The 15,593-nt window shown below is 46.6% G+C and overlaps 1 protein-coding gene across 3 annotated transcripts; it reads left to right on the forward strand.

Moving 5' to 3' along the window:
* The first annotated feature begins 4,149 nt into the window (after nt 1-4,149).
* LOC309346931 (F-box only protein 44-like) lies at nt 4,150-14,876 on the forward strand. 3 transcript variants are annotated; one of them, XM_081871303.1, is made up of 6 exons: nt 4,150-4,291; nt 7,147-7,408; nt 9,025-9,205; nt 10,041-10,136; nt 14,034-14,148; nt 14,580-14,876. In XM_081871303.1, the coding sequence occupies exons 2-6, from the start codon at nt 7,165-7,167 to the stop codon at nt 14,868-14,870; spliced, it is 927 nt and encodes a 308-aa protein (XP_081727429.1). In that variant the 5' UTR covers nt 4,150-4,291; nt 7,147-7,164; the 3' UTR covers nt 14,871-14,876. The 3 variants fall into 3 exon arrangements, with proteins under 3 accessions (XP_081727429.1, XP_081727428.1, XP_081727430.1); XM_081871302.1 differs by lacking the exon at nt 4,150-4,291 and having other exon boundaries at nt 6,712-7,408; XM_081871304.1 differs by lacking the exons at nt 4,150-4,291; nt 10,041-10,136 and having other exon boundaries at nt 6,713-7,408.
* Nucleotides 14,877-15,593: the final 717 nt, after the last annotated feature.

Raw genomic sequence — 15,593 nt, forward strand, 5'->3', positions numbered from 1 at the left:
TGCCAACCTAGCAGTTCGAAAGCACCCCCGGGTGCAAGTAGATAAATAGGGACCGCTTACCAGCGGGAAGGTAAACGGCGTTCCGTGTGCTGTGCTGGCTTGCCAGATGCAGCCTGTCACGCTGGCCACGTGACCCGGAAGTGTCTGCGGACAGCGCTGGCTCCCGGCCTATAGAGTGAGATGAGCGCACAACCCTAGAGTCTGTCAAGACTGGCCCGTACGGGCAGGGGTACCTTTACCTTACCTATCTACAACCATCATCTCTTGCCACCCTCCCATTACTTCCCTCCAGCTTCATTTGCCCCCTGTTCCTATCACACCTTTCTTAGTCTGCTCGTTTCCCCCCCACTGTTCATTTTGCCTTGGGTCACTCTTATTTGCAGTGGTGGCTTCCAACAAACATTAAAAATACATTAAAATATCACACTTTAAAAACTTCCCTAAACAGGGCTGCCTTCAGATGTCTTCTAAATGTCAGGTATTTGTTTATCTCTTTGACATCTGATGGGAGGGTGTTCCACAGGGTGGGTGCCACCACCGAGCAGGCTCTCTGCCTGGTTCCCTGTAGCTTTGCTTCTCGCAGGGAGGGAACCGCCAGAAGGCCCTCAGAGCTGGACCTCAGTGTCTGGGGCTGAATGATGGGGGTGGAGGCACTCTTTCAGGTATACTAGGCCGAAGCTGTTTAGGGCTTTCAAGGCCAGCACCAACACTTTGAATTATGCCTGGAAACATTCTGAGAGCCAATGTGGGTTTTTCAGGACCGGTGTTATGTGGTCTCGGCGGCCACTCCCAGTCACCAGTCTAGCTGCCGCATTCTGGATTAGTTGTAGTTTCCAGGTCACCTTCAAAGGTAGCCCCACATAGAGCGCATTGCAGTAGTCCATGCGGGAGATAACTAGAGCATGCACCACTCTGGGGAGACAGTCTGCAGGCAGGTAGGGTCTCAGCCTGTGTACCAGATGGAGCTGGAAAAAAGCTGCCCTGGATACAGAATTGACCTGCGTCTCCATGGACAGCTGTGAGTCCCAGGCTGCCCACCTGGTTCTTCGGAGACACAGTTACCCCATTCACGACCAGGGAGTCCCCTACACCCGCCCGCCCCCGGTCCCCCCAAAACAGTACTTCTGTCTTGTCAGGATTCAACCTCAATCTGTTAGCCGCCATCCATCCTCCAACCGCCTCCAGGCACTCACACAGGACTTTCACCGCCTTCACTGGTTCTGATTTGAAAGAGATGTAGAGCTGGGTATCATCCGCATATTGCTGAACACCCAGCCCAAACCCCCTGATGATCTCTCCCAGCGGCTTCATGTAGATGTTAAAAAGCAAGGGAGAGCCTCCAAACCACTTTCTGAGCACGGCCCAGGAGGAAGGAGCGGAACCACTGTACAGTGGTACCTCGGGTTAAGTACTTAATTCGTTCCGGAGGTCTGTTCTTAACCTGAAGCACAACTTTAGCTAATGGGGCCTCCTGCTGCTGCCACGCCGCCGGAGCCCAATTTCTGTTCTTATCCTGAAGCAAAGTTCTTAACCTGAAGCACTATTTCTGGGTTAGTGGAGTCTGTAAGCTGAAGCGTATGTAACCCGAGGTACCACAGTATAACAGTGCCCCCAGCTCTCAACTCCTCTAGATGGTCCAGAAAGATGTTATGATTGATTGTATCAAAAGCCGCTGTGAGATCCAGCAGAACTAGGTAACATCTTTCACCTTTGCCCCTAGCCCGCCGGAGATCATCAACCAGCGCAGCCAAGGCAGTTTCAGTCCCATGATGAGGCCTGAAGGGATCCCAATGGTCCGCATCCTCTAGGCGTGCCTGGAGTTGTTCAGCAACCACCTGCTCAATCACCTTGCTCAAGAATGGAACATTTGAGACTGGGCCATAGTTGGCCATACAGTGGTGCCTCGCAAGACGAAATTAATCCGTTCCGCGATTCTCTTCGTCTAGCGGTTTTTTCGTCTTGCGAAGCAAGCCCATTGACAGCTTAGCGGATTAGCGCTATTAGCGGTCTAGCGGCTTTTAGCGATCAGCTGAGAAGCGGCTTATCAGCGGAACAGCTGAGAAGTGGCTTAGCGCTTAGGGAAAGGGCGGGAAAAAGCGGGGGGGGGGGAACCGCGGGAACTCACAAGATTTTTTCGTCTTGCGAAGCAACCCCATAGAGAAATTCGTTTAGCGAAGCGCCTCCAAAACGGAAAACCCTTTCGTCTAGCGGGTTTTCCGTCTTGCGAGGCGTTCGTCTTGCGGGGCACCACTGTATTGGCCGGGTCTAAGGATGCATTTTAAAGAAGCGATTTAATGACCACCTCTTTCAGTGGGTCTGGGAAGGCTCCCCTGCAGAGGGAAGCATTCACCACCCCGCAGAGCCCATCGCCTAACCCTTCCCGGCTCACTTTTATCAGCCAGGAAGGGCAAGGATCAAGGAGACAGGTTTCACGAGTTCAAGCAGCACGAGTTCAAGCAGCCTGTCTACATCCCTGGGGTAATGGATTGAAATTGATTCCCTGCAACTTGACCGGGCTCTAGCACTCTCCCGCCTCGGCCCTGCTCCCACAGTGGTGTTTTACATCTCCATTATGCCCAAAATTCACCATTAAACTACAACCCAATATTTCCAATGCAGAATTTATTGCCATTCTATTATATTTCCTCTGTGCTTGCGTCCTCCTGGTCTTGTGACTCCGGCCCTAAATTGCAAGGCAAAACCATGGGAGATGGGCACGTGTGTGGAGTCTGCCAGCCTCACGTCCCTGATTAGATGATGAAATAAATAAATGAAGGTCTTATGGAGATAATAAAGGTTCATAAATGTACCAAGCAAACACGTACATAGATCTATAGGCCACATGTCAGAAGCTGCACAGGAGAGCAGTCAGGGAGCCATTTTGACTCCCAGGCTGGCCAGGTGTTTCTCTGCAAGGGCAAATGTCTCCCCATTGCCTTTTCCTTCACAAATCCTGTCTTAAGGGTATGTCTGTGTATGAATAGGGTGAGCCTGTGACCTGGCTCAGGAACTAAGTACTTATCATTACAAAAGACTGGCCAGGTTTCCCAGGGTACCAATCCAGTAAACATCAACAGGTAACTTGTCAGACAGGAAGTAAACAACACACTCAGATTTCTGCTTTAGCCCACCCTTTCTGTGATGTAGGTATGATGTATCTGGGAGGTGGTCTTGGACTCCAAGGTGGGCAATTTAAAATGTCTATATAAGGACAGACACACCTTGGTTCGGGGTCCTCCTCCTTTCCTGCCTGTGAGGGGAGGACCCTGTTGCAGCAGTTCAATAAAGATCAGGCTTACGAGCTGCTTTGCTTCTCAATATTCTCTGGTTGGCCTCTTGTTATTTTCTCCCACCAATAGGGAACCTACAAAGGACTCTATAAAGGCTCTTGTGTCCCCCATAAGGGAATAAGGGCAGATTTTTCGTTTATTACAATGACATCCTCATCTCCATAGATGACTCCATCGCCCTTATTACAGGATGTTGGGTACCCCTTGAGCATCGTTGGTCATTTGTTTTTGTTTTTTAAATGATATTTTATTAAAGTTTCAAGAAAATTACAAAAAGGAAAAAAGGAAGGGGGGGGGGAAACAAAAAACAAAAAAATAAATAAAAATAAAACAACAATTAAAAACATTTCAGTCTTTCCGTGTCTTATCTTTCATTTACTTATTTCCCTGACCTCCTCACACCTCCCTCTTTTGTATTCTAGTTCAATAGTTGTTTCAGCAAGTCCTTACCCTTTTTGCATTTATCTTAATGCTTTATCATAATGTATTATAACTTTACATTTTTTACATGTTAACAACCCGTTTTTACATATCTCTTAATAACATTATTGCTAAAACCACCGCTTCATTCCAACCTCCCTCTAACATTCCTTAATTTTACAATGTTTCTGTAAATAGACTATTTACATTTGTCACATTTGTCACAGATGCTAACTCTCCTGAGCGAGGGAAAGGCTTGGGATGAGGTGTGTATGGTCCACGCTCGCCAGTAACCCTTATCCTTTTGCGATGGTTTCGTTTTACTGGACGGGAGCCTCCGGCCACGCCGCTCTTGCCTTTGCGCGTTGGCTCCCTAGAGGCGCGTCATCTGATGCAAAATACGCCCCGGCGGGGATTCCCCGAAGAGGGGAATTGATGGCGATGGGCGGGTCGTTTCTCGGAATTGAGAGCCTGGACTAGGATCGCTTTCGTTTTCTCCCTGCTGCCTGGCGGTGGAGCGGGGCGGAGATCAGACTTGGTCTTGGAGGCTCCGCGTGACTCCTGTGCCCGTTCCAGACCAGGTAAGACTCGGAGGGGATGGGGGGGGGGGGAGAGAAGCGCATCCAAAAGGATGGATCTTTGTTTAAAAAAAATAATTACAGATAACATTTGTATTTAAACATAATCAATTTTATACATCACGGGATTCCCTGAATCCCCTGCTCCCCCCCCCATGTCTTCCAATATATAATATATATATATTTTCCCCCCCTTACTGTATCTAATTATATTTATCCAATTTGGTTTATATCCACTCAGTGGCGTAGCGTGGGGGGTGCAGGGGGGGCCGGCCGCACCGGGCGCAACATCTGGGGGTTAGGGTTAGGGGGCGCAAATCCAGGGTTAGGGAGCGCAAATTACTTGCCTTGCCCCGGGTGCTGACAACCCACGCTACGCCACTGTATCCACTTTTAACCTTAAAAAATTACATTACAAGTCCTGATAACGTCTTTAAGTGTTTGCAGTGATCTTTACCTTTGAAAGAGAGCTCTACCTCTCTTTCAAATCAGAGCCAGTGAAGGCGGTGAAGGTCCTGTGTGAGTGCCTGGAGGTGGTTGGAGGATGGATGATGGCTAATGGATTGAGGTTGAATCCTGACAAGACAGAAGTACTGTTTTGGGGGGACAGGGGGTGGGCGGGTGTGGAGGACTTCCTGGTCCTGAATGGGGTAACTGTGCCTCTGAAGAACCGGGTGTGCAGCCTGGGAGTCACTTTGGACTCACAGCTGTCCATGGAGGCGCAGGTCAATTCTGTGTCCAGGGCGGCTGTCTACCAGCTCCATCTGGTAAGCAGGCTAAGAGCCTACCTGCCTGCGGACTGTCTCCCCAGAGTGGTGCATGCTCTAGGTTATCTCCCGCTTGGACTACTTCAATGCGCTCTACGTGGGGCTACCTTTGAAGGTGACCCGGAAACTACAACTAATCCAGAATGCGGCAGCTAGACTGGTGACTGGGGGCAGCCGCCGAGACCACATAACACCGGTCTTGAAAGACGTACATTGGCTCCCAGTGCGTTTCCGAGCACAATTCAAAGTGTTGGTGCTGACCTTGAAAGCCCTAAACAGCTTCGGCCTAGTATACCTGAAGGAGCGTCTCCACCCCCAGCGTTCTGCTCGGACGCTGAGGTCCAGCACTGAGGGCCTTCTGGCGGTTCCCTCATTGCGAGAAGCAAAGCTACAGGGAACCAGGCAGAGGGCCTTCTTGGTAGTGGCGCCTGCCCTGTGGAACGCCCTCCCAGCAGATGTCAAAGAGATAAACAACTACCTGACATTTAGAAGACATCTTAAGGCAGCCATGTTTAGGGAAGTTTTTAATCTGTGACATATTAGTGTATTTTTGGTCTTTGTGGAAGCCGCCTAGAGTGGCTGGGGAAACCCAGCCAGATGGGCGGGGTACAAATAATAATTATTATCCATTCTTCTTTGGTTGGAGTTTTCTCTTATTCCCACCCCGGGCAAAAAGCATATTTGCAGCTATCACATACATAAAGAGTCTTTCCAGGTCCTTTGATATTTCTTCAAAGGGTGGATCTTTACAATGGGGCAGGATCTGGGAAGGGCAGCCGACAGGAGTCCATTTGCACTTGGGCTCTCAGATATAACTCTGCACGTGCTCAAAGTGTCTATCTTCACAGAGAGGCAGGTTCTGTGGAACGACACCCCTGTAAGGTAGACTAGTATGAGTGAAGATCAAACACACACACAAGACTTTTTTTTAAAAAAATGTATTGACCCTGACAGGGGTGCCAACTTGAATAAAATGTGGGGGGAGGGGGCAGGTAAGCCCTGCCCTGCATAATCAGTCACATGATTCATTACCTGAAGGACCGCCTCTTTCCATATGGACCTACCCAGACCATGAGATCATCTTCTGAGGCCTCCTCCTCGAGAGGTCAGAGGGTGGCAACACGAGAACGGGGCCTTCTCTGCAGTGGCTCCCCATCTGTGGAATGCTCTCCCCAGGGAAGTTCGCCAGACGCCTTCATTATAAACCTTTAGGAGCCAGGCAAAAATGTTCCTTTTTAACCAGGCCTTTGGTTGACCTGATCAACACTCCATACCCTTTTAAAATGTGGCTCTTTTTAAGGAGGTATTTTGGGACATTGCTTTTATTTTTAATTTATATACTGTGATTTTTTTATGAGACCTCCGAGAATAGGGCGGTATATATAAGTGAAACTCGAAAAATTAGAATATCGTGGAAAAGTTCATTTATTTCAGTAATTCAACTTAAAAGGTGAAACTAATATATGAGATAGACCCATGACACTGCAAAGCGAGATATTTGTTATAATTGTGATGATGAGTCTATCTCATATATAAGTTTCACCTTTTAAGTTGAAATACTGAAAAAAATGACCTTTCCCACGATATTCTAATTTTTCGAGTTTCACCTGTAAATTCAATAAATAATGGATGCACACCATTTGAATTGCAATGCCCATCAACATTTTTTTTGGGGGGGGGGGACTCCCTCCAACATTCTATGGGGCTGTGAAGCCCCCTCAACCCCTAGAAGTTGGCTCCTAGTATGGACACTGAGCCAGAGAGATTTGTGCTAGCTGCTCACTATTCAGCTGGGAGGTCAGTTTCTCCAAGTGAATCAGGAACAGAAGACACAAGTCTTCATGGCATGGCTTTCCACTTCCTGCACCCATCTCGGGGAGAGGGTCAAGAATCAGTGGGCAGCATGGCTGGGAAATGCTAAACTAGATGGATCAAAAGGGGTCTGACTAGGTAGAAAGCAGCTGACCTGAAGCACTTAACGCTGCAACATTTTGTTGAAGTACCCCACTTGTCCTTGCCTATGGCCCACTCACAGATCTTGTATGTTTGCTCCTTCCCCTTGCTCCCCTCTTTCGTGGTTCAGCTCTTCAGGCGGCTGAGACCTCATTGATGGCAGCGAACATGGAAAATTTGCCCGAAAACCTTCTGTTGGATATCTTGTCCCTGGTTCCAGCAAGCAACCTCATTTGCAATTGCCGGCTGGTCTGCTCTCAGTGGCGGGACTTGGTAGACCTGCCGGTCCTGTGGAAGCGCAAGTTCCAGGAAAGGGACCATGACTCTTCTCCAAAGCCATTGGCTTTCTACATTTTCTCCCACCTAGAGAAGAACTTAATCAAGAACCCTGATGGTCAAGGTATGTCCCCGTTTATCTGGGGGAATAAAACGCTCCTGGACAGAAATCTGAATTATAAAGCCTTTAGGAACATAGGAAGCTGAGTCCCAATATTGGTTCATCTAGCACAGTAATGTCTACACACGGGCTGGGCGATATAACGTCCAAAACTCATTTGAAGTTTACATGATGATAATTTTTTCATAATATTTGAGCTGGTAATATATCACGAATCACAGTGTGTGTGAGGGCTAGGCGATATCTGGTTTTCAACATTGGGATAACTCACCAGCTAAACACTGCAATGTTATCAGCAGCTAAACCTGACAATATCACCAGTTAAACATTGCAATCTACCACAATGTCTGAAAGAAGGATGGAACTATATACAGAGGCAAACAGGACAATGTCCTGGCAACCGCTACTACGTAGGGGTCTAAAACAGATAAATAACAATATTATCAATCATCTCACACTCTGTTTCATCCACAGGCAAGCCAAAATGCATCCCAACAGGACTACATCCCAGTGTGGTGTAGTGGTTAAGAGCGGTGGACTCGTAATCTGGTGAACGGGGTTCGATTCCCTGCTCCTCCACATGCAGCTGCTGGGTGACCTTGGGCTAGTCACACTTCTCTGAAGTCTTTCAGCCCCACTCACCTCACAGAGTGATTGTTGTGGGGGAGGAAGGGAAAGGAGAATGTTAGCTGCTTTGAGACTCCTTAGGGTAGTGATAAAGCGGGATATCAAATCCAAGCTCTTCTTTTTTGGCTTTGGGCTTGGCTACCAAATGGTGGTATTCAGGACAATCCAAAATGCGGCGGTGAGTCATAGTGAATACAAATAATCTGGAACTGCCAGACCGCCAGCAGGCCTGCTAGGAGGCAGAAGTGGCAGCAGTGGCAGAAAACCTTGCCATGACTGTGGTGTCTATATATCTATCTGTCTGTCTGTCTATCTATCTACACACACACACACACACACACACACACACACACACAGTACCATATGTATATAAATAATTGCATATTCTAAATAGCCAAGCACCTTGTTTTTTCCAGGTATGGGAACCGAGAGATTGCTGAACTACAACTCCCATCAACCCCAGCAAGCAAGAGAAATGGCCCAGGATGATGGAAATTGTAGTTTAGCAACATCTGCATGGCCAAAGTTTCCCTACACCTGCTCCTCAGAGTAGACCTGTTGGAATTAATGGACCCAAGGTAATAATGTCAGTTAACTTCAGGATGTCTACTACTTAATCATGCAAACCAAGGGTGATAATTTAACTACGGTCATTTCTGGACTGCCTGTTTTTTGCCTCTTTATCCTGATTATTTGCCCCACATTTAAGGATACTGGCTATTTATCGAGAAAATTCATTTGTGGGGAGGTTTTATGGCATTGTGTCAAGAAGTCTGATTTGTTGAGATGCAGGTTGCTTGCACACCATCGCAAAACCAGCCTAAATCTGAGACCCTGAACTGGCCATTATGCAATTGAGTCCCTCTTGGAAACAGGGACAGTCTGAAAGTGGCCTAAGTCATTCTTGTTTTCTTTCTAACCCACGGGCTGCTTCCATGCACTCAAAGCCTCTCCCTTCATTTTCTGTCTCCCCATCACACACACTGCGTCAGATGGCCTGGACTCCTGGGAAACCCAGACACCTGCCGAGGGCCACTGGGAAACTGAGGAACTGTCCACAGAAGACTCAAAAAGTGTCGGTGAGATGCTCAGCCCTTATAAAATGGGCTGTTTTGTGGAGAATGATGAAGATGCTCCTGTTCAGCTCTACAAATGCTTTGCTGCACGTAACGGGTGAGGAACCTATCATTGTCCAAACTCAAATCCACTTAAAGATGAGGAAAGGGAGTTTTCATTTGCCCTTGTGCGGGTTCTTGTGCTTCACACTGTATTCTGCATAAGGAGAGTCCCTCCCCCAATAAATATAACCCATAAAAATGCAATGGTCATAAAAAGGTGAAGCAAATTGCATCACCAAATCCTGTCAAATGAGCTGTTCTTTTTTGTTGTGGGGAGTGATGAGGGCCAGTCCCCCAATGAATTTCCGTACAATGGGTTGCTAGCAGACCATCATTCCTTGCCTCTGCATAGGAGGGGGCAAACTTTCTTTCCAGGGAGCTGGAGGTTGCCCACAATAGCCAGTTGCTGAGCCTTTTGGAACACGTGGTCCAAAAGCTGTGGGTAAAAGGTAAAGGTCAAGGACCCCTGGACGGTTAAGTACAGTCAAAGGTGACTATGGGTTTGCAACGCTCATCTGGCTTTCAGGCCGAGGGAGCCGGTGTTTGTCCACAGACATCTTTCTGGGTCATGTGGCCAGCAGGACTAGACCGCTTCTGACGCAATGAAAAACCGTGACTGAAGCCAGAGTGCACAGAAATGCCATTTACCTTCCCACTGCTGCGGTACCTATTTATCTACTTGCACCGCCGTGCTTTTGAACTGCTAGGTTGGCAGGAGCTGGGACAGAGCAACGGGAGCTCACCCCGTCACGTGGATTTGAACCGCTGACCTTCTGATGGGCGAGCCCAAGAGGCTCAGTGGTTTAGTCCATAGAGCCACCTGCATTCCCCAATGCTGTAGGATAGTGCTGGTGATGTGGGGGTAGTGATGGTGTCCCTTAATGTCTCAGGCCCTGCAGCAAATCTCAGCTCATCACTTTGAAGGACGAGGGCTACTGGGATGAACTGATGGATGAAGCCAGACCCATGATTGAGGTGAAGGACTGGTGAGTACCAAGTGTTCTGTCCCGGCCGGGGTGCAGGGAGGGTGGACACCCCAAACCAAGTTCTTGGCATGTGTGAGGATAGTCCAAGGATAGATGAGGTCAGTGGGTTGGAGGCAGAGGGGAAGGTCTGCTTGGACCTAGGCTTCAGCCCCAGGGGCAGTTGTCTAGAGGAATGAAGGCTGCCACTGGCTATCACTTCCATGGCGGCACAGAGAGGGCAGTGGTTCTCAAGGGTTTCAGTCAGGGCAAATATGGCGAAAGAAAATGCCCACCCTCCCAAACTGGCAGGTATGCCCCTCACGGTGCTTCTGTATGCGGACGACGCAGTCCTACTCTCCTTTTCCTGCGTTGGCTTGAAGAAGCTTTTGAGATCACTTGCTGACTATTGTCAAGTGGAACAACTATCAATAAATTGCAGCAAATCTAAAATGATGGTGTTTTCAAAAAAAAGAAGGAAACACAAATGGAGAATTAATGGTCAACCTATTGACCAGGTAGCAACTTTCAAATACCTGGGAATAACTTTTCAGGAAAGGGTCTTGTGGCACCAACAGATGAAAAACGCCATTGCCAACGCAGGAAGGGCCAATAAAGCCCTTACAAGATTTTTCCACAGGAAAGGGGGTAAATACGTTCCAGCGGCCTCCCAGGTTTTTGCTGCAAAAATACTCCCACAACTCACTTATGGATCCCAGGTTTGCAGTTTTAAAATTTTTGCGCCTATGGAGGCATTTCAAACAAAATTCTATCGGTGTTTATTGGGGATCCTCCCCTGTGTATCTAATATAGCTGTCCGCTTAGAAGTTGGACAACCACCCGTTAACGCGCGGTTGTGGATTCTAAAGATACACTACTGGTTAAAACTTATTTTTTCCCCGGCCGGTTTGGCTCCTTTAACACTCTTAGACACCTTTCATTCTACCTGGAAAGCTTCCCTGTTTGAAAAGATAAGAAGCTTGGGATTCTCCCCGCAGATCTTGATAGCGGCAGGATATGAGAGAGCCAGAAGTCAAGTGCTCCAACGCATTAGGGACATAGAGCTGCAATGTCATATGGGCAAAATGGATAAACATGCCACAATTAGAGACTTTGGGAGAGGGTTCTCACCCGCAAATTATCTGGCTGATTTACAAATACCTAAGTACAGACACTCCTTTACCCTGGCCAGATTTAACGTTCTGCCCTCTGCCCTGCTGCTAGGCAGATATGAGGGCAAACCATATGACTCACGTGTTTGCCCATGTGGCTCATCGGAAGTGGAAACAAGTCTGCATGTATTGCTGCACTGTAGTTACTACGAGGATCTACGCCTGACCTTTATTGCCCCAGTTCTACAAAAGCTTAAAAATGAACCAGAACTCCAACGTATGAGAGCCTTGGTAGAAGATAAGGTTCCTGAAATTACGATCAATGTTGCCAAATTCTGTGTAGCCGCTATTAGGCGCAGGAAACAAGAGCTTTCCAATGTCAATATGCAGGCGAAGGCAAATACTTAATTTTATTTATGCTGTCTAATTCTAAATTGTTGTTATGGCCTAATCTGTATTGAAACTGTCCTTTGTTTTTTCCGGTGTTATGCTTCGCTGACTAGCTGTACGAGTTAATCTGGTCTGTGACCGTTTAATAAAATTTGACTTTGACTCAGTCAGGGTGCATTCCCAGTCTTAGCTGGATTGAACAAGAGACCTTCTGTATGCAAAGCAGATGCTCCAACCACTGAGCTACTGCCAATTAGGGATTGCAGTTTGTCTCCGCTTATTTAGAGTGGCACCCAGTCCAAATTAGTTACCACATGTGTTCATCAGGAAGGCACTGGAACCCATCTTTTAGTTTTATTTTAAATGTTAATGAGACACTTCCTAATATTGAGTCTCTTCACTTCCCTGACCAAAGATACCCAGAAATATAAAAATGCCGGTACCAAGATCCAGTCCTTTTTTACTGGGGGGACGCAGGGGTACACATATCCCTAAGGTAAAGTATTGGATACCAAACCAAGAAACACCAGGACTGGTTTGATGAGAATGACAGTGAGATTGAACGCATGATTGACAAGAAAAGAAGGCCATTCAGATCTGGCAAAGAGATAGAAACTGTGCCACTAAGAATAAACCTATAATCCTAAGCCAACACTAAGGCTGAGGTTCAAAGAAGAACCAGAGAACTAAAAAACACCTGGTGGATAAAAAAAGCTCAAGAGATCCAGCACTTAGCTGACACTCATGATGCACAGAGTTTCTTTAAAGCCACAAAGAACATCTATGGGCATATGCCCCCTATGCTCAGCAGATGGTATCACACTTCTAAAAGATAAAGAAGCCATTGCACTGCGCTGGAAAGAACAATACCAACATCTCCTTAACCACAACTCCCCTGTAGCTGCTGAGGTCCTCTCACAAATTCCGCATAAACAAGTTAGAGATGAGCTTGCAGTATCTCCAAATCTGGGAGAGCTGTGTACAGCTATTAACCAAATGAAAAACAACAAAGCCAGTGGACCTGATGGGATACCTGCTGAAATCTTCAAAGTGGGTGGAATTGAACTTACACAACAACTTCACAAGCTCATAGAAAAAAATCTTCAGTATGCTGATGACAACGTAGTGTGCGCACGCTCAGAGGATAACCTCAAAACCATGCTAAATATCTTTGCAGAAGCTTATCACTCAACATCCAAAAAGCTTATCACTCAACATCCAAAATCCAAAGTGCTGCACCAGCAAGTACAAAATAACCTCTCTGCAGCGCCACAAATCCAACTCAGTGGTGTAATGTTGGAAAATGTTGATCACTTTCCTACCTAGGCTGTTATCTTTCCACAAGGGCCAACAATTAATGCTGAAATCCAGCATCGCCTGAGCTCTGCAAGTGCGGATTTCTTCCAATTGCAGTGCAGAGTGTTTAAGGACTGGGACATTTGCAGGGAAACCAAAATGCTTGTTTACAAAGCTATTGTACTACCAACCTTACTATATGTTTGTGAAACATGGACCACTTATAAATGCCATCTCCAACTGCTCGAAAGATTCCATCAACGGTGTCTCTGAAAAATTTTACACTTCATTTGGGAAGACAGGTGAACTGGAAGAAGCAAATATCACCATTGTTGAAGCAATGATTCTTCAACATCAGCTTTGTTGGACTGGTCATGTTGTGCAGATGCCTGATTATCGTCTTCCAAAGCAACTACTCTATTCTGTACTTAAAAATGGAAAGTGTAATGTTGGTGGTCAACAAAAGAGGTTTAAAGACTGTCTCAAGGCAAATCTTAAAAAATGTAGTAGAAACACTGACAACTGGGAAACACTGGCCTGCGAGTGCTCCAGTTGAAGAACAGCCTTTACCAAAGATGTCATGGGCTTTGAAGACACTCAAACTCAGGATGCTAAGAGGAAGCCATGCTTGGCAAACCCTCATTGTGATCAACTCCTCCCCGAAAACCTGTGTCCCCACTGTGGAAGGACGTGTGGATCCAGAATTGGCCTCCACAGTCACTTATGGACTCACTGTTAAAACCGTGTTTAAGGAAGACAATCTTACTTGGCTACGAGTGATCACCAAAGAGGAAGAAGAAGAAGATACACCTAAACATGTGAATCTAACGGAAGAAGAAACTAAAAAAATATAGCTTGACATGAAGTGATACATGTTCTTTGCACTTTTGTCCATTTACTGTATTTATTTCCCCTGATTTGAAATATAACATGGTTATTTTATTGAGTCAAAATGAGAGTACCCCTAAACATTTTTTTAGGGGAAAAAGCACTGCCAAGATCTCTCTCAATCACCATGTTGTAGTGACAGAAACAGTGGCGGTCGATATGCCAGCTGGGTCTCAATTTGTCCCAGGCTCATATAAATTCTCTCTCTTCCTTCTCCCCCCCCCACCAAAAACAGCTTTACAAGTTGGTTTGATGCACACTATAAACTGACCGTGAAGCTGTTGTCTGCAGACTCTGAAGTCCTTAAAGAACATCAATATGAAGAATCTTCTGTGTTAACGTGGTTTCCGGTGAGCCAAGCCTGAGTAGAAAATGCAAGCTTTGTTAAATTAGTGGAGGGTGGTCTATGAGGGTGAAAGGGGTCCCACCAACCTCCGTCTGCTATGACATGCAGGCCTTCTTGTGTAAATATTTCATAAAAGAGATATACCACTAGGTTATAGAAAACCTCAAAGTGTCTTACTGACAAGCAGCTCAGCTGGTTGACTACCTGCGAGCTTCCTCTTCTTTAACATCAGGCAAGAGGAGAATGGGGACATAACTAGACTTTGTTGACCGCCTCTGCCTCTCCTTAGCTCTGGCTCCCCCTACTGTTGACTTCCCCACTTCTGCCCCTCCAGACACAGCTGTGGGGGGAGAAGTTCCATCCTGGAAGGGGTAGTTTCCTCTCTGCAACCTCCCCCAGACCCAGCAGCCTCCTCCCTTTCTCTCTCCTCTCCAGATTTCACACACTATTTACGACTACCCTCAAGGTGTCCGTCATATCCTCTTTCAACACAAAGCGCAAGGCCTAAGTGAAGACAGGGAGCCACCATGGTGTGGGATGAAGGTGTTGCAAAGCAGCATCACACTTCACCCACCACCAGCGGCAGAAGAAGTGGATGACGATTACTACGACTACCACTACAGGGATTACTCTGATTCATCGGAGCATTTCAGCGGTGACGAATTGCCTTACGGGTATTTTTACAGTGCACCCAGTTATGATTCATGGTACAACGACAACTTGTAACAATGATGACAGCTCCTCTCCTTAACGCCATCATCCCTTCTCTCATCTGCGCTAAATTTTGCACCCAGTTGTAGCTTCAATTTTGCCTTCTCTTTGCTTCTCTCAACCTGTATCTTTTGCAGATGCTCTGTTTCTACATATCTGTGATCTGGAAGCATGTTTCTGAATATGAAAACAAGGCAAGAGATGGGTGTGGCGTTTGCCTCCTAGGATGGGACATAAGGAAAGGGTTAAATGAGTGTGGCGTGTTTGGCCAGTGGGAATGCAAGGGGAGGAGTAAAAGTTACGAGTGGGAGGTTTTGAAAGTCAGTTGAGTTTTGGGAGTTGGAGAAGGAAGAGGGAGGAATAGGCAGTGGGTTGGTTGAGTTGCATTGTGAGAGAGTGAGAGGAATTGTTAGGTGGAGTCAGATAGCTGGAATAATCAGTCTGAAGTTGTTAGAAACGTATAGGACAGCATGATGGACTATATGGAAATAGCGGAAATGACTGGCAGAATCCGAGACCTGGGAGAAGAGTCGGTGGAAGAAAATTAAAGACTATCTGCAGAAACACTGTAAAATTTATGAATGTTAAAATGATGTTGGATTGAAATTAAGCGGCATTAGCAACAAAGTCAAAGAGTATGCAAAAATGAATTGATAATGGATGAAAATATAGAGTTAAGACATAGAGTTAAAATAAATGAAAGAGGGTAGGGATTTGCTGATTTGATTATGCAAATGG

Source organism: Podarcis erhardii (assembly GCF_964252035.2).
Source record: "Podarcis erhardii genome assembly, chromosome: 7".
Taxonomy (NCBI): domain Eukaryota; kingdom Metazoa; phylum Chordata; class Lepidosauria; order Squamata; family Lacertidae; genus Podarcis; species Podarcis erhardii.

What these genes read in the sequence shown, in the direction of transcription:
- LOC309346931 (XM_081871303.1), top strand. Translation starts at nt 7,165, where the DNA reads ATGGCAGCGAACATGGAAAATTTGCCCGAAAACCTTCTGTTGGATATC. An exon ending in CAAGAACCCTGATGGTCAAG is followed by an intron (nt 7,409 to 9,024) that starts GTATGTCCCCGT and finishes ACACTGCGTCAG; the next exon opens with ATGGCCTGGACTCCTGGGAA. An exon ending in ATGATTGAGGTGAAGGACTG is followed by an intron (nt 10,137 to 14,033) that starts GTGAGTACCAAG and finishes CACCAAAAACAG; the next exon opens with CTTTACAAGTTGGTTTGATG.